At 44.3% G+C, this 19516-nt stretch overlaps 1 protein-coding gene across 5 annotated transcripts in view; it reads left to right on the top strand.

Annotated features, from left to right (window-relative positions):
• GRIP2 (glutamate receptor interacting protein 2) overlaps nucleotides 1-19516 on the top strand; it is a 260283-nt gene that overhangs the window by 22731 nt on the left and 218036 nt on the right. Inside the window, exon 1 of one of the 5 annotated variants that reach the window (XM_063121402.1) lies at nucleotides 11752-11869. The exons of the other annotated variants lie outside the window; for them this stretch is intronic. Within the exon in view, the coding sequence (XP_062977472.1) occupies nucleotides 11815-11869 (55 nt within the window). The 5' untranslated portion in view covers nucleotides 11752-11814. Of the gene's footprint in view, nucleotides 1-11751; nucleotides 11870-19516 lie in introns of those variants that run through there. 5 annotated transcript variants of the gene reach the window in all.

Genomic DNA, 19516 nt, shown 5'->3' with positions numbered 1-19516 from the left:
TTTAGGAGCACTCTTGATAGACATTACTGGGAAATGAGAAAGATGTAATGAATGTGGTTGAAGTAACAGAACAATGGCATGCATGCTAAGAGTGCCAGTTAGACACTGTACGGTGGCAAAGTGTGGAGCAGCGGTAGAGCTCATGCTTTGCGTGCACAGTCCCCAGTTCTATTCCTGGTGTCCCCAGTTGAAAAACGGAAGGAAGGGGAAACTCTGCTGCTTAGGCCTTGGAGAGCTATCGGCAGTCAGAGGAAAAACTACTAGCCTAGATGAACTCAGTAAAATATTGCTTTTGTTTAAATTTACAGTAGGGTAGATTCATGTGTTTGTCTGGAGTTCAATAGAATTGTTTCTGTTGTGATAAATGGTAGAACTCAGTTCTAGAACTTTTCATCTCATGGCCTGCATCTTGCCCACACCTAACATAGGTCACACCAGCAACATCAGTACTGCCAAAGAGAGAGGTGAGAGATAAGGGGAAATGGCCATATGTAGCCAAAATAAAGAAATAAATTCAGAAGTGGATTCCATGCTGAAGTTGTTTATTCATTGGAGGTGATATCTAATGATGGCTTTAGTTTAGTGGAAAGTGCTTCCTCCTGCACAAGTCGAAACATCCAATTTTCTCCAAGCTCCTCTATCTACCAACTGCAGCCCTGGTGCCATATTCCAGAGGTCTTCAACTGGTGGGTCGCAACCTAAAAGTAGGTCATGAGATCAATCTAGATGGGTAGTGGCAAAGCTCTTGCCGCCATGTTAGGCAATTATGAAATTGTGAAAGTGGGTCCTATGTTGCAAGATGAGAGTCCAAAGTGGGTCTTGGTCCTGGACCAGTTGAAGACCACTGCCATATTCCATTCCAGAAGGTGCAAGAACTTTCAGGAGCTGCTTTTCAAAGGAGATGGGTGATTATATGTGATGGGGAGAATCAATTAATATCGGGAGCTGTGACTTACACAACAGGAAGCACTTTCTGCTAAGGCAGGGGTGGGTGCAAAAAGTGCACTTCCAAGCCCTGACTGGTGGGCCCCAGCATCTGTCATAACCGGGGTCAACTAAGAAAAAATGCTTTAGAAACAGACTCTAGAGATAGGTTCCTGCCTTAGAAGCCTCATTCCTAGAACATCCCTGGAAGTGCTTGAAGTTTTCTTCTTGAGATGCTCTGGGGACACTCTAGGAATGAGGTTTCTATTAGGCATGTGCTCCGCTCCTATTAGAAGCGCAGAAGCAGGAGCGAATTGGCCTGCTCCGCCTTGCCCAGAGGCGGAGTAGAAGTGGACCGCGGACCCCTAGAAGCAAGGTGAAGAGAAGCGCCCATTTTTCGGAGCTCCTCTTTCAGGTGGACCACTCCGATCGCCATCTTGAAACATTTCACCCATAGATAACTGGGTTGTTTTTGAAGCTATCGTTCTGAAAATTCTTGTGCTTAGACAGTCGTGGATGGGGGTCATTTTGAGACTACTCTCACCACTCTGCGTCGTGCGGGTCGCGTGCTATATTTTTTAAAAAATCGGGTCAACAAACAGGGACAGCGCGGGTCAAACGGCGGTTTTCGCCCATAGGATTGCATTGCGGAAAAGAATCGGGGATAACTGGGTTGATTTTTAAGCTATCGTTCTGAAAATTCTTGTGCTTAGACAGTCGTGGATGGGGGTCATTTTGAGACTACTCTCACCTCTCTGCGTGGTGCGGGTCACGCGCTAGAATTTTTTAAAAAGTAGGGTAAAGGCGGGAAAAAGATTACCTTTTCGATTGCTGAGGGGCAGAGTCAACTCCCGGTCATGATCACATGATCCCAAAGTTGGAGGAGGGGATAGGCAAAACGGGTAACTTGGGATTCTGGGAAATTTCTCTTTCTTAGTCTGAACGGACTTTTCCCAGTGTTTTTTAAAACAGTAGCCCCACCAAATGCGCAAACACAACCTGTGAAATCATATACTAAGCAAATAAATAACAGATAGGAAACACAGCACTGCTACCCACCCTAACTTTGGGGAACAACTGAAAAGATGTGGTGCAAGGGGATGAGCTCCCCTAGGGCATCTCATTGTGGACGTGCCCCCACTCTCTCCTGTACTTGGAAGGCCATCAGAGCCTTCCAAAGAGAGTAACCCGGTGGAGCAATGCCTATCATGAGTTGAAGTGAGCGGTCGACTTCTCTTAGTGGTGGAGCGATGCCTATCATGAGTTGAAGTGACAGTTCCACTTCTTAGCAGTGGAGCAATGGCTTTCATGAGTTGAACAGACAGCCTTGCTTCTTAAAAGACTGGTCACTACTAGGACCAGTCAAATTGGCAGCTGCTTCCCCCTCCCCCGGGCACGTCCCCCTATTACTGGTAAAAGACAGATATAACCTTTTTTAAAAAGTTCTTGTTGTTTATTCAGCAACACTGCCGCTTTTAATTCCACCCCTCCTTTGTTTATTTATTTATTTATTTATTCTATTTTATATACATTACTGGCTTATCCTTGGCTCACTTCCTTATGCCCCCAGAAATGTCTGCTGCCTGCCTGCCTGCCTTCCCTCTCTCCTCCCCTGCTCGCCTTGCAGGGATGTTGTGTGTGTCTGGCTTTGACTCACGGGGGAGAAGTCCTTCCTGCGCTCACTTGGAGTTTTGGAAGTTCCAAATCCATTTTTCAAGTGTGAAAGAAGATTCATACTCCCCAATTCATGGCATGTTGGGATTTCCTTTGAAATGGCCCCATTGAGAGGTCTGCAGGTTTAAGCCCCGCCAAAAAACAGGGGATGATGGGACTGCCTTGAGTCTCGGCGTGCGGCGTATGTATCCCTGGATAAGCTGTCATGGTGGTGAGTTTGAGTTTTTTTTTTAACGTGCAAATTGACGGAGCTATTGGAAAGGGGTGTGAATGGGTGTTGGATTTTCATAAATTCCCCAAAAATCAGGGGATGATGGGACTGCCTTGAGTCTCGACGTGCATATGTATCCCTGGATAAGCTTTCACGGTGGTGAGTTTGAGGTTTCTAACGTGCAAATTGACGGAGCTATGGAAAGGGGTGTGAATGGAGTGCCGGATTTTCAATAATTCTCCAAAAATCAGGGGATGATGGGATTGCCTTGAAACTTGGCGTCCATGTGGACACATGAACAAGCTATCATGGTGCCGAGTTTGAGGTTTCTAACATGCAAATTGACGTAGTTGTAGAATGGGACAATTTGGGGTGAGTTAAGCCGCGCCAAAAATCAGGGGATGATGAGACTGCCTTGAGTCTGGGCGTCCATGTGGACACATGGATAAACTATAATGGTGCCAAGTTTGAGGTTTCTAACATGCAAATTGACGGAGCTATGGAAAGGGGTCTGAATGGGGTGCCCGATTTTCAAAAATTCCCCAAAAATCAGGGGATGATGGGATTGCCTTGAAACTTGGCGTCTGTGTGGACACATGGATAAGCTATCATGGTGCCGAGTTTGAGATTTCTAACATGCAAATTGACGGAGTTATCGAAAGGGGTGTGACTTAGGGTTATGGGTGGTGCGTTAGAGGTTAGAGCCCCGCCAAAAATCAGGGGATGATGGGACTGCCTTGAGTCTGGGCATCCATGTGGACACATGGATAAGCTGTCATGGTGGCGAGTTTGAGGTTTCTAACGTGCAAATTGACGGAGCTATCCCAAGGGGTGTGAATGGGGTGCCCGATTTTCATAAATTCCTCAAAAATCAGGGGATGATGGGATTGGCTTGAAACTTGGCGTGCGTGTGTATACACCCATGAGGTGTCATGGTGCCAAACGTGAGGTTTCTAACTTGAACCAAAAAAAAGTTATTTACTTTTTTAGCTTTCAATGCAACCCTATGGGGGGGAAAATGGAGCTCCGATCCGGATCCGGAACTCCGAGCGGAGTGGAGCGGAAATGGGTGGAGCGGGGGCGGGGCGAAGCGGCCCAATCCAAAAATCGCGGATCTGGAAGTGAAGCGGAGCGGGGAGTCCATGCACACCCCTAGTTTCTATGGTAGGAACCATAGAGCCTGCTGTAGGGCATTTTTCTTTTTGTTCATCAGAACAGATGCTGTTTGCTGCAAGTCAAACATCTATTGCTGCTGGGGTGAGTGTGAGCAGTGTGCGTGCGTGCATGAGAGTTGTGTGTGTGTATCTGCACGCCCACATATGACACCTGCCAACCTAGCAGTCACCCAATATGGACTTCAAGGCCAAACCGGTACACTCTTCTGCTAAGGCAAAGCCGCCATTAAATACAATGCTAAATAACTCTCTGTCTTGTAAATTCAGAGCAGCTTACTGCAGTTTTTCCATATACAAACATTTCTGCACCCAAGAGGCTCACAATCGAAGCTAAAAGCGGGGCTGCAAAGACTGAACATTGCTGACTGATCAGAATGATTCAGAGTAGTTTGGGAAAGGAGCAACACAATCAAATCAAAAGCGTGTTACAGAGACTATTTCACAAGGATACTTTTAGAAGGGTGGAGATATGGGAGTCTTCCGAACAAACCAATTAGCAAAAGGCACACTTTGAAATAAAATCCATTAATCCAGATAGCTGTAAATAGCATGTATCTCTTCTGCTAATTCTTGCTAGTTTCCATGCAAATGATAATTCTTGTTATATCCCCATCCTACCTTTACGAACCCATGGCACAGTGTGAATTTTAGGGGAGCCTTTGTTTGTGTTGATCCAAATAATACAATTGGAGAATTTTCCAATATTCACTGTCCATTAGCTGGGACCACAGTGGTTAATATGGTTCACAATACTGTCTTAGCATTGTTAATATAAGGTTGTGCAACATCTCTATTTAACAGCTAAATATATCCAGTGTAATTCTATCTCTTACAAAGGAGAAGCACCAATCTAATCTCTATTTGCATCACATTTCAAATCTAAAGATAGGGGTTAAGTGTGCTCCGTAAGGCTCAAAATGTGTTCCTCCTTTCAGTGAGATGAGAGTATCTATTAGCTGGATGAGTGCCAAATGGTCACTAAGGCATAAGTCCTATGCTTGTTTAGACAGAAAAAAGTCCGACCACTCTCAGCACTCCACATCCCGGACTTTTCTCTGTCTATACATGCATAGGATTGTGCCCTAAATCCTGTTTTGCTGGAAGGAAACCTGACATAGCTAGCTAGCCCAATCCTGTGCTGCAAGGTAGAACCAAGCAACTGTATCAATTCAATATGGAGTGTGCTGCAGGCAGAGCAGCATCTTGAGATGACTCAGTTGTGAAAAGTAGGGATGTGCTCCGCTTCTAATCGGACCGGCGAATTAGAAGCGGAGCGGGGGGCTTCGCCTGCTCTTAAGGCGGAGGCGAAGAGGATTGGGGGGCCGGCGGAGCGTGGTGAAGAGGATTGAGGTGAAGGAGGATCCTTCGCCTCGATCTGGAGCTCCGCCGGAAAGGTAAGTGGGGTTTACCGGGCCCTGCCGCTGTCGCTGTCACCCATGCGGCAACAGCGGCAGGGCCCGGTGAACCGCCCCCTCCTCTCCCTTACCTGCGTCCATCCGCTGTCCGTCGGCTTCTTCAATTGAGCCCGCAGTTCAACCAGGAAGTCTAGGCCGCACGGCCCAGACTTCCTGGTTGAACCGCGGGCTCAATTGAAGAAGCCGACGGACCGCGGACAGAGGCAGGTAAGGCCCCCCTCCCCCTTGGTCCCTTACCAGGCTCTGCCGCCGTCGCTGCACGGGCGGCGACGGCGGCAGGGCCCGGTAACACCCCCCACCCTCCTCTCCCGGCCTTACCTGGCGCCACTCCACTCCCCTTACCTGGCGTGAGCTCCGCAGCGAAGAGGAGCGGAGTATGGTTGGAGCGGCGCGGAGCAGGCCGATCCGAAATTTTCGGATCGGCCCGCGGGGCGGAGCGGGGGTCCGTGCACACCCCTAGTGAAAAGGAGCTTTGCCTCTTGGCTTAACCACTGGCATTTGGCTCATTCAACACTATTATTTTTAAGAAAGAATGGAAGAATAACCACTATTTACCTTTTAACTTAGGATTCTTTTCCTTCTGCTAATTAATCTGATGGTTTTAATGTAGTGTTACCATATGGAAAGGGCTCCCGTATCTTTAACAGTTGCATAGAAAAGGCAGTTTCAGCTGGTGTTATTTGTATGCATGCAGCACCTGGGGGAAATTCCTTCTTCATCACAACAGTGAAAGCTGCAGGAGCCCTGCCCTCTTGACCAGATGCAAAAGAGAGCAGGGCTCCTGCAGCTTTCACTGTTGTGATGAAGAGGGAATTTCTCCAGGTGCTGCATGCATAGAAATGACACCTGCTGATATTCCCTTTTCTATTCCTCCTTTCCATGTGGTCACCCTAATTAATGGTCTCTTTGAATGCCCTTCTCCGTAAGCATATTTATTTTTAAAGGTACCTGTTTAAAGCACCCTTAGCTATCTAATGGGCACATTGCGCCCTCAATGTGGTAGCAGCCAATGCATGTTTCTGCAAAATGGCACCACACATGGTGTAACTTGTGGAAGTCTTTATCATCTATGGGCGGTTCCACACACTGTTCCGAAAGTGCCCCGAAGATCCTTGCGGGTGCCCCGAAAACGGTACTGTAGCATGTACCTTAATCGTCATCAGAAGAGACAGAGGAGGAGAAGAACTGCATTTTCTTAGTCTTTTTGGATTACTTTTTACCCCGGGATGCGCAGGGGCCGCCGCCGCCCGTCCGCTGGGTCATGGGAGGGAAGAGTCAAGGGGTGGAGTCCCCGGGACTGCGCAGGGGCCGCCGCTGCCGCCGCCGCCCCTTTCTTTGCCCGTCTGCTCTCTTCCCAGCGGACGGGCGAGGAAAGGGGCGGCGGCGGCGGTGGCCCCTGCGCGTCCCGGGGTAAAAGGTAATCAGAAAAGACTAAGAAAATGCAGCTTTTCAAGAGGGAAGCAGCTGGTTGGCTGCAGTTTGGCGATGGGAAAAGGAGCCTGGAGCAGGGAACGCCGCTGAAGCACGCCTCCTCCTCCGTCTCTTCTGACGACAATTAAGGTACATGCTACAGTACCGTTTTCGGGGCGCCCGCAAGGATCTTTGGGGCGCTTTTGGAACGGTGTGTGGAACCGCCCTATGTCACACTAATCGCATGCATGATCTTCATAGCAGTTGGTGCACATCCCTAGAAGTAACTGGTGTACTAGTGTATAGTTGCATTGCATGAGGTTTTCAAACGCTGTGCCCTATATATGGAATGTCACCATATGAAAGAGCTTTTTGACAGTGTTGGGGGAATGCATATAAAATTTTGATCAGACCCTAAATGGTATTTGTAACTATAAATTCACAAGTGGAGATATACTAACGTTTCATTTCTGTTCGAAATCATGTGGTCATGTCTCGTTCACAATCACAAATGCAAGGGGGAGCACTTTTTATTTTTTTTTTAGAAATGTTTACAAATCCCAAAATTTGCAACTGACTTAAAAATATGTATTTTTAAAAAATGCACACTTCAAAATGTACGTTAAAAAAAACATTTTCATGCTTTAGTCAACGGGAGAAAAGTGGGAACTTTTGGGGAAGGGGGGAATGCACAGAAACACACACTTTTCCTTTTCGATCTAACTGAAAAACAGGTCAACAATGCAAACAGGAAAAAGCCCAAATGAGCTCCGAAGAAATTTCAGAGAATTTAGGTGACCTCAGAAATCGCTGGTTATCCCATCCTATAACCTCTTCTATAGTGACCAATTTATAAACCCATTTACCTTACCTTAATATCACCCTTCCTTTTATTTCTTCATTGTTTTGGTGGTGTATAAATAAGAGTGGCAATACCTCACTGCCTCTGAGCATGTAAGATGTGATAGACATTCTTTTAATGGTAGTGGGAACTGCTAGAGATCGCTAACGTATCTTTATCAGCTATGTATAGAACCTATGAGTGCGGTATTGTGCTCAGATTTCTGTGTTAGGTTAAGTCTGCACAACTGCCAGTTGGACTCTTTTCCCAGGTTCATACATTGGACTGCAAACAATTCAGCTCATAGCTCTCAGGCGCTTTCCAACTTCTGTCATCTTCACAGCAATTCTTCAGTCTACATTCAGCCAGTCAATATTGCTAGCCCATTCCAAAAAAAGTGGTGCACAGAGTGTTTAAGAGTGAAATAGTGAAGGATAAACAGACTTTAATCACCAATCCATCTGTTTTCTACTGGAACAAAAACTTTTGAGATAGTGTGTCCTTTCTCCTTGAAAGTATTGAATCAGAGTTGTCCCTTCAGAAGTTTTAGAACAAGGGGTAGGCAATTTAGTGCCCTCCAGATGTTTTGAACTACAAACCCCATAAATCCTAGCCAGGGAATTGTAGCTGGAGACGCCTGGAAAGCACCCCTGTGTTAAGAATATTTGAAATGTGTTGGGCAATAAATGATCTCCTGTGCAACTTTGAGGTCTCCCCTTTCGTTCCAGTGTTTGGTGCCTTCCTATCTTTCTTCTGGTCTCTGCCCAGACTGGATTTTCAGGTTTTCAACAACCCCTCAGAACTGTGACCAGTTCTTTGTCTGGCCACCTAATACAGAACTGGGGTCATATTTCATCTTTCTATAGGAATTTGATTTGGGAATCCACCTTATCCAAGTTCTTTCCCCACATTGCTATCCACTCAGTGCAGAGTTGTATTTTGATATCATAGACTGATTATCACAAACCAGCAGATGGCTAAGGCGAGCCCCTATTGTCTATTTATAGAAGAGCAATATTTTATAGATGCCTTATTTGCCTTTTTGCTTGTTCTCCTTTAGCCAGTTGATTAAGCAATAAGAAATAATGATTTTGACAACTGCTTGCACATTCAAGAGAGAAAGTGACAGCAGAATTCGCTACTTGAGAAATTCAAAGTGTAACATACCCTCCCTCCCCACCAGTGATGTACGTTTTCTGGAAAATTCTGAACTGGAAATTAGCAAATTAGGGTAATATACATAGAGTCATTTGCATTAGATTTTTTTTTAGTTTGCATCAGAAAAGTTATTTCATTTAGCATGCCTGCTAAGTACAAGTAAAATAAACAACAAAGCTAAAAAGGTACCCCGATGATAATTCTTTGTCCCAATACACCACAGGTATTTGACATATAATATTTCAGGTGGAAAATTAAAGCACACTCAGGGAGCAATCCTATGTCCCCCTGAGAGTGTCTTGGGGGAACGTAGGATTGTTCAGTCTTGGGGCTCCGAGGTCAGAAACAGGGCTCCAAACTCAGAGCCCAGAAGCTGTGCTCCCTGCCCCTGCCCCTTATAGCCAGATCATTTCTGGCTATGTCTCCATGCTCTAAAACAGAGGTTGGAGATGGGAGAAGGTGGCATTCTTCAAGGCGGAGAGGGGAGGAGATTGGCATGGTGGCCGTACGACATTTGCTTTGGCCATCCAAGCCTCCTTCCCTCCCTTTTTGAAGTGCCACTGCTAGACGGGTAAAATCGCCTGTCTAGCAGAAATGCAGGGCAACTTGAGAGTGGAGGCAAAGATCTCCTCTGTGCTCCAGTCACCTGGCACTGTGTACTTGGCAGCCTCTAAGCTTGGAGGCTGTAAACTATCTTCATTGAATTGCATCCTCAATGTGATTTCAATGTTATATAATGTGGATATTTACTGGAATACTTGTAAAATTTAAAGACAATACCATGTACTTCCCATAAATTGTTTAAGAAAGACACAATGGTACTGAAAGCTGTTGAAACACTAATTCAGCCTTCCCCAACCAGGTGCCTTCCAGCTATGTTGGACTACAATTCCAGCATCCTTCAATCAGGATAGCTGGCTGAGGATGCTGGAACTTGTTGTCCAAACTCATCTGGAGGGTACCAAGTTGGTGAAGACTGCACTAATTTTAGCAACTCATGATAATGCATGATATGCTGGCAATCACTCTTCTATTTCAACAGAATTCCTCTTGTCCATTCAGTTTTTCTGTCACTACTTCACATTGAGACATAGGGCATGTCTAGACCAGTGTTTATCCTGGGGATCATCCTGGGATCCCAAGAGCAGGGAGGGATGATCCCTCCATTTCCCCGGGATAAGTGGGACCACTTTTAGCCCAATTCTTCCTGTGGTCTTGGGATCATCCTGAGACCGTGGGAGGTATGTGGGTGCCCGTCCTGGCTTTGTCCCACCTCCACACGATTAAACGCGAGGAGGCTGGAAACAGGCACAAGGCATGGAGCTCTTCAGGCACTATGTGCCCATCAGAGCTGGCGGGGAGTGGGTTTTTTAAAAAACAAAAACTTACTTTTTCGTTGGAGCGCACATGTGCTTATCTTCTGTAAAAAAAAAGGGGGGGGAAAGGAAATGGTGGGCGTGACATCCTTCCTTCCTCCCGGGATGGCACGCTTGCATGTGGACAAAGGGGAGGATCTCGCAAGCAGAATATTGTGAGACACTCCCCTCTCCCTCGCCTGGTCTAGACATGCCCATAGATGTATTTCAATGGCATGTATGTATTCTCTCACATACTTTCTAAAGCTATTAATCCATAGAGATATTAATGATAACTTTGAAACTGCCAAGCTTGCCTAATATTTTATTTGCAGTGACATCCATTCATTGTTACTAATGAAGATATGAAATGGAAAAATACCTGTGGGAAATTAAATTTCCACCCTATATCACTGCTCTCCACAAGCCATCATGGGCAAATCTTGTATGTTGCGCTTCATTTAATAACTACCACCTCAACTGCTCATAGGAATTAATCCCCCAGTCTTGATCCCCAGCTAAAAACTTTTCTTTTTCCTAAAGCTTTTAAAACTTGATGTTGTGCAGACTTCTACTGTTACTTTCTACTGTTAGTTTTTCCCTACCCTGTGCCTGCTTACCCTTCCCTGTACCTGTTTGCATTCTCTTCCCCTCCTTATTGTTTTACTATGATTTTATTAGATTGTAAGCCTATGTGGCAGGGTCTTGCTATTTACTGTTTTACTCTGTACAGCACCATGTACATTGATGGTGCTATATAAATAAATTAATAATAATAATAATAATAATAATAATTGATCATCTATCCAAGAAACAGTCCAAGAACTTGCATATCTTAGAGCCAGCTTTCTTCTGTATGTCCCATCACATTCCCTCAGATACCCAAGGACCCCGTTAATAGTACTACTGGTGCACACAGTAACAGCATGTGTGCAGCTAATTTCCTCTAGAGGTCAAGTGTGTGCTGTCACGACCCTATTTAGGAAAGCAACCACAGAGCTTTCAGTAGGTCTGTCATTTTGTTTCCTCTTAATTTATATTATGTTATTACCCATCCTGATCTCCATGCTGGGACAGTATAATGTAACTTCAATATTCTTTGGCCCCACACATGATGAGGGCTATAATCACCTTACGATACACATTCTATTTCCTTATTTGCTGACAGCTTTACGGTGAAACTGAGAATTCCTTTTTGTTACGTTTCAAGGGTTATTTTTTATAGGGAGACACATACAGATAAAAATAGCCCCACAGTTGCTAATGAATATGTTAATATCCCAGAGAATTCTGAGAATGCTAGGGGAGTGTGTGCTTGTGTGTGAAGGTGTAATGTTTTGAGAGAGTTATAATGCAGAATAGTAATATTTCACGTTCATCGGGTCTGGGTGGATCAAATAACAAACTGCAATCCTGAGGAATTGTTGAGAAAGGAACCTGCCTTCATCTCTCCCTTCCCGTTTCCCAGCTCCTTCTCTCTCTCTCTCTCTCTCTCCCCTTCTGCCAGGACATGAAGCACAACTCCATTTCACAGTAATCATAAATTAATTTAAAGCCAACAGCCCCTCGCAGAGCCAGGCAGAGGTGTTGAGGGAGAAGCTGTACAGAGCCATGTGAGCTAGGCAGTGTAAAAGACTGCGATCCAGGGAAGATGTTTGCTGTTTCCCTGAAGTGCCGGCTAGGGGTGGTGAGACGTCGGAACAAAGGTACTGGGGGTGGGGGTGAGGGACTGGGGGTTAAGGTGGCATCTCATGACTTCTTGAGAGAGGGTCTCTAAAGGGGGGAATTTCCTGTTTAAATGTTTTACTTTTTTGGTAGCCTTGCAAGAGGGAATCTAGGTTGCATTGTACCTTCTGGTTGCTCTGTGTTTTGGCAAGGGAGGAGGGAGGTTAATTTCCCCACCCCTGTGGTATTACAGTTATTAGGAAGGAACACAGAGCTTTATTATTGCTAGATGTAGGTCTGTTAGTAATAACATGAGATTTTAATACATTTCTACTTTAGCTTTCCCATAGAGGGGGCTTATTTGTACATTGCAAGGAACGGGGAGGGGGGAGCAGAAAATTTCATACGTAATTTGTTTCACAGCATTGTTTGGTACTTGAAGTTGCTGGACAGTTGTTTCCCCAGAAGGTTGAGCTAAGAGAAGACTGATTGGGCAGTGGGGATGTCCATGAAACAAAGTTGGCAAAGAGATGCTTCCTCTAATCGTAGGAGGAATGTATTGCAAGATTGAAACCCATTTATAAAAGGCAAAGAATTATTGGCACAAAGTCACCTCCTGTCACCTCCATCATCATGCTATGCACAATTAATCAGGTTGTATCCGTTGGATGCAAAATTGCCTGTGCTGGGGGCAAATCTTTTTAAGTTCAAAAGTATCGGGAGGTGACGGTTCTCACAACTTGACTGCTCTAATAATCTTTTTTGCCATTTTGTTTCCTTCTGATATGGTTCTCATGAACTGCAGTGCTATCCTTAGATAATTGGGCGTGGGCTTTATGTAAAAGAAAAAAAAACTTTCAGGAACATTTTCATAGAATCCAAAACTTGAATATACAGATTGGCTATGTTTATCCCAGTGAGACATCCAGGTGATCCCCAAAGCCAGGCATACTAACCGTATGTCAGACTCAGGCATCCATCACATAAAGACGCAAGAAAGATTCACACACACACACACACACACACACACACACACACACACACACACGTTTATAGAATAATGAGTGTCACAGCCTTGGTATATGTTTGGTAGTATTGATTTCTTGGAAGTCGCAAACTCAGCTTCTTTTCCTCATTAACAACAAGCCTTAGTGCCTGATGCAGAGTTTTGATATAGCTTGGAACACGTTCAGGGGTTGAGCAGGCTCTAAACTTCAGATTGGATAAAGATGAGCCAAGATGATCACATGCACATGTTAAGACTAAAGTTGCCAGATGCAAAAGAGGACAGGGCTGCTGCACCTTTACCCATTGGGTGGAAGAGGGGATTTCGGCCAATGTGGCTTGGACAACAAATGACCTGCTGAAATCCCCTCTTCTCACCCAGGCATACTTAGTGTTTATTTTCTAAAGTGAGAGTTGCCATAGATCAAACAAGTCTAGAACTTGAATCCTCTGCTCCCCAAGAAGTTTCTTCTCCAATCTCAAATGTATGGAGGGTGATTGTGGTTACTTCGTGGTGAGATTAGGGCAATTTGCCTACTTTCAAAGGTATTTTATTAGGAGGCTTTCAGACATTCAACACTCAAAAGGTATTGTGTAGCTAGTCCATCATTTCCTCATTAACAGATTCTTTTTCTAGTTAGAAAATAGTTGGATGAAATGGTGGGAAAACACAGAAGGGCTACAAATAGAGGACGACAACTTCTGGACACACACACATACACATGGTAAAATTGTGTGAATGAGGCAATGTGATTGCGCAATAAAAGCCTCCTTTGGAAGCATCCTTACTTTAGGGGGCTTTTCTTCTGCTCACACCAGTAGTTAATAATGCTGCCCTTTGGGGTTAGCTTGAGGGAATGCTCAATGTGGCACAGAAATCAGCTTGCCTTCCGCAAAATCCCAAATATCTTTACTTGAGAACATCACAGGAGTCTGTTGATGTGAGCCACCAGTGCCCCCCCCCTTTGGCTGAATGGCAGTAAAAGCAGAACAGCTCAAAGTGGGTCATTTATCATCACCATGCTAGTGAAGACACGTTAAGTATTAGCCTTTTCAGTGCTGCTGTTTTGTATATTTTCTGTTGTTCCTGGTGTACTGGTTAGGTAAGACAAAGGCAAGTCTGCTTCTTCTGTTCCAAATTTTTTTCATTGTCTAGAGCAACCCCACTCCCACACCATCTCAGGCACTGCAAGGTAAGGATCTTAAAATGAAACCCAACACCAAATTAATCCTGGTTATCTTCTTCACTAACTGGAATATATTTGCATTCACCACTACAATCTATGGACACTTTCTATGATTCATAGACAGATCTCTCCTCTGTAGAAATACATGTTGAACTGAAACAGGGAGTTAATTTCATTAATATTCTCCACACATACACTCTGCCCTCATGAATATGATTACCCCACTTTTGACAACTTTTTGCCACCAATTGTGCAGGGGGGAGGGAGATGTGAAATTGTCCACAAGAGTCCAAATGTTAGAGGGGAAATGGACATGTTGGCAATGGGGCCAATACAAATACTCTTTCCAGCGCAATTATGTGTAGTTGAGGTTAAGATATATATAAAATAGTTGTATACATGGCATTTCCTGAATATAAACTCCCCAGCATTTTATAAAAACACACATTGAAATTCACTCCCCATTGAAAATAATGGAAGGTGGATAGATGATGTGTGAACTAGTGATCAACGAAAGTGAAAAGGCAAAAAGGTGTGTGAAAGAGGGGAAGGTAGGGGGGTTTCACCCATGAAAGCTTTTGAAAACACCCCCACTCCAGAATAGCAACATAGTACTAGTGGGACAACACAAGTAGAGACTACTGCCCTTCCAAGAAAATATTGAGTGGTATCAAAATGACACACACAAAACTCCCCAAACTGCTCCATATGTGTGTATCCTTTTGCTGTCAGAAAATAGCCCTGATAACAGAGGGAAGGGTGCAGGTGTTAGCCCTGAGCAGGGATGGTGAGTGACTAGTGTTGGTTGGAAGAAGCGAACAGTGCTCATGGCCCTCAGCCAATGCAAAGAACCATAAATCCCTCCCCCCCCCGCCCCCAGTGGTCACCTTAGGGGTGAAGGGAGGGTGAACCTGCTTTGTCTTGTTGGTTTCTGGGGAGGTGAAATATTTTCCCCACAATCCCACCCCCCTGCAATGAATTTTGCAGGGTTCCCCACAATTTGCTTCCTATAATCTCTGGCACACACTTTCTGATAATGTGTGATAATGAAAATGAATTTATCTTCAATGGTGTAGCATTTCTAAGAAGACAGCAGCAAAGTATGGGTTTGCACACCCATCCATGTGACTCATAGATAATTGTGTTCTTCTACTCTGGGAGGTTAATAGAAATACAGTTTTTTTCAGCAGCATCTGAAAGCGTTTGCTTGGCTTTGTCTAAGATATTTAATGTTGATGTGGATCACCTACATTTCTTAGTGACAGCTTAAATATGGAAATTGTTAATCCAGTGCTAAATTTTGCTACTTTGATCAAGGATTAAATTGAGCTGAAATTGGCTTTCAAACCAAATGCAGAGAAGGAGGACAGAAAGGGTAGCTATTATCCAATTTCTGCATATTTGGCAATCAGTAACTTTAAATACTTGCAAAATGGTCATTATCACTACTTCCAATGCACTTCCTCATCACAAAATTCAGTGTTTTGTTTAAAGCATGGCATTTCATTCTGGCAACTGATGTGATCTGCAAGAAGGAATGAAGACTTGAGGTGTGTGTGTGTGTGTGTGTGTTTTCCCTGATATATAAATATTCTCAACTCTTTACATACTTTAAAAATTGTCCCTTGTATCCCTTGAGTTGTACAAGCCAAGAAGAGAGCTCTATCAGCTGGCATGCAAAAAGGAAACCAAGAACCCAACCACAGTACGCTTCAAAGGGCTAAATCTGTGCAAATAGGAAGAAAATCCAAAGAAGAGGGAAGCACATGGAGGTGAAAGAGGCAAATACATGCGCCATCCATCATGATGTTTGCAAACAGAAACCACAGTCCAGCAAGAGAGATACATGTGCATAAGCAGCTTTCCATTTGCATAGATGATGCAGATGCACATACAGATATGCATCCACATCACAGTGGCACATATGGAAGTGGCTGCTAGTGTCTTTTGATGTCTAGATGCCTGTTGTCTGCTACACCTGCCACTGTGGATCACAAAAGGCAGCTTTGCACCTTCCCAGGGGCAGAATAATGGTCTATATCTCCTCCTCCATCGCCAGGTATCAGACCTTGGTGGGGAAGAGTTTCAGCCCTTCCTGGCACATGGTGCAGCTATTATTATTATTATTATTATTATTATTATTATTATTATTATTATTATTACATTTATATCCTGCCTTTTTTCCTCCAAGGAACCCAAGGCAGCGTACATAATCCTCCTCCTCTCCATTTCCTCACAACAACAACCCTGTGAGGTAGGTTGGGCTGAGAGTCTGTCACTGGCCCAAAGTCACCCAGTGGGTTTCCATGGCCGAGCGGGGACTAGAACCCAGATCTCCTGAACTCCCAGTCAAACACTTTAGCCACTACACCACACAGCAGCTATACATCCTTGCTGAAGCTAAGGAGGTGTGGGTCTGGTCAGTGCCATTTTATTTATTTGTTCATTGTATTTTTATACCGCCCAATAGCCAAAGCTTTCTGGGTGGTTTACAAAAACTGAAACCATTCAAAATATAGAACAAACAGTATAAAAGCATAATATAAAATGCAATATAAAAACATAAGCAGGATAAAATTGAGCAACAATGCAGAGTGTAATACAGATTTAAAATGCAACTTTAAAAGAGCAAAGTTAAAATTAAGTTAATAGACTGTTAAAATGCTGAGAAAATAAAAAGGTCTTCCCCTGGCATCTAAAAGAGTATGGTAGGAGACGGCCTGATGGTGCACCATTTCAGGTCATAGGTCCTGTTGAATACAGCATTTAGCCAGTTGAGGGTACTGCTACACCCAGGGAGATTGATCAATAACCAAGGGCTGAGATCTAACAGGCAAGATCAGGTATAACAAAGGTCAAGTTCCAGAATGGTCAACATGCGGGAGATTCCAGAATGGAGGCCAGTCAAAGACAAGATCAGATAGCAGTTAAAGAAAGCAAGGAGGGGATAGCACCACAGACAGCACCAGGTGAGACTTGTCTGCAAGCCAGACCAGCTCAGCTTGTACCTTGCGCCAACAACTGGTAGACTCAGACTGAGCCTTACATAGGTCGGGCTTCGTAGAGACTGCTAGTTCCTCCCACACACTGCATGAGACCTTCTCTCTTAAAGGGGCATGGAGACAACTGTGGTGTCCTGAACCGGAATCTGAAGATGACATTGTGCATCCCTGGTCAACAGCTGGATGGCCACTGTGGGAACAGAGTGCTGGACCAGATGGACCCTTGGTCTCATCCAGCATGGCTCTTCTTATGTTCTTAATGCGACCTCCTTCAGGTCCTTCAGGTCCAGTGGGGCTGGTCTCACGGGCTCTTGTGGGGCTGAAGGCCCTGAGGGGAATGGGGTGCTTCCAAGGCCACATCTCATCTGGGTCTGGGAAGTCTGTATGAGAGGCTCCTGAGGAAGGGGGATTGGATAGGAACACGATAGATCAGCACCCAGCAACACAGTGCCTGTGGGCACACTGGCACCCAACAAAACCCCACATGCACCACTGATCGCCACATTTTTCCCTACCTTTATGGACCTGCAAATCCCATCAGCCTTAGCCAGCAGAGCCAATGGTGGGGGTTCATGGGAGTTGTAGGCCAACATATCTGCAGGGCCACAAATTGCCCACCCCTGCCCTAAATGCTTCCTCTTAGCCTATTTTTTTTCCTTTCCAAGGAAAGAATCTCACCACCACCAGCCTGCATTTTCACAAGTGGCAGTAACCCTACCCACCCCTGCACTGTATCTCTAGTCTACAATATGTCATTTGCGACTGTCATTCATCCTGAGACAAGGGAGAAGAAAGAGAGTTTGTGAAGGAAAAGCCATTTTTAAAATGAAATGCACATTCCAATCAGTGAAAGTTTACAAGCACAGAGCTGTAAAGATCAATTTAACAGTTCCTTTTGAAAATGGGCTGTGGTCTAGGGCTGAACAAAAATGGCCTACAAAAAATCTTCCTATACATAGAAAGTGGGGTGAGTGGCATGGATTGTAGTGAATATTCTCAGGGGTGGGGTTTTCTGACATTTCCCAACAGTTCAAAAGGAAAAAGAGAATTCTCAGAAAATATTTTTTGAGGAACATTGATCCAGTTCTGTGTCTCCCTGTTCCTTGAACCTTCCTGTTCCATTCTGGGAAGAGAAAAAACAAGCAATTCTCCACCCCCTCACAGATAAACCATTTTTATTCTTCCCTCTGATGGTCACAGGCCCTTTCAGCTTCAGTGATTTGTTCTTTTAGAGATTTAGCATTCCTAGTTAGATATGTTACAGAGGATACTCTTAAAATCCTGAGAATGTAATCACTGGTCTAAAAAAGAAAGTGTCCCTGTGATCTTTTCCATTCCAAGTGTCCTGAATACGGTGAGTAGACACCGCCAGACTGTGCTCTTAGAATGGTCTATTGTGTTGCATGGTGCCTATTTTATCCCTGACTGGACGTGAATTTTAATCATTCTCAACTGCCAGCCGGAGGGGTTGCAGTTCTGGGGGATGCCAATAAAATCGACAACATGGCTGAGGGGCCAAACGCACTATGTGGACAAGTTCTGAGGCAGGGAAAGCAGAGCCAAAAAGCCAGGTCCTTTTGGAGTCAGACAGTGTGGGTGTTCTTAAAGATCTGTTTCTGTCACAAACATTTTAAAGAACATCATTACAATTATATAACAATAGCCCCTCCTCCCCCACCCCACAAATAGATATTTTACTTATTTTGTTTAATAATGTTTATTCAGACATTCTACAAAAAAATTAACTAGAGGAAAATGTAGGGGGAAGTTAGAATATATCTTATTATAGCAATAAGGGAGGATGCATGGCCCTGATGTAACTTATTAATTCAAATAGCTTCCTTTGTTATCACATAAGCTTTGGTTCTTTATCACATCTGCGTTATAGTGAGAATTTCAACTGGTGCCGAATGCCCCTTGCTTCCTCATCCCATGAAAAGCTACATCTGTTTACTGTTTTGCCCCTTGTGCCACTGCTAACAACCCAGACTTGTAAAGGAAATGGTGGTAACCCTACTCTTAAAGTATAGGCCTGTAAATGGACTAGGAGAAATGCAAGAAGGTCCAAGCAAGTTTTCCAACTAATTTTCTTTGGCTTGGCTTGACTTAGGCCAGATCTACACCTTGTGTCAAATCATTACAAATATGGAATAAAAAACAGGATGTAAGACTATGAAAATAGTATATGGAATGTGTTATGAGCCCCAACAGTTATCAGTGCACTTCAATACTGCTACAAAGCAGTAGTGTAGATCTAGCCTTAGGCTAGGACATGCAAGATAAAGCAGGACTTCAAAAACTTGACAAAATATGTGTGGCAGGGAGCCCTGTGGTACATCTAGCATCTTCCGCGTGGCAAGATGATAATCTTTTAGCACTTTCCTGTGTCCCATTTGCCTGATAGGTGCAGTTTTTACTATTACTATAGGTCTGTAACAGAAACAGGGTTGCCAACAATTAATTTTTTTAAAAAACTGGTACTTTGGTGTAGTCA

Source organism: Elgaria multicarinata, chromosome 3 (genome assembly GCF_023053635.1).
Source record: "Elgaria multicarinata webbii isolate HBS135686 ecotype San Diego chromosome 3, rElgMul1.1.pri, whole genome shotgun sequence".
Classification (NCBI taxonomy): domain Eukaryota; kingdom Metazoa; phylum Chordata; class Lepidosauria; order Squamata; family Anguidae; genus Elgaria; species Elgaria multicarinata.
Note: the sequence above shows the minus strand (reverse complement) of the source record. Positions and strands in the feature narration are given on the sequence as shown.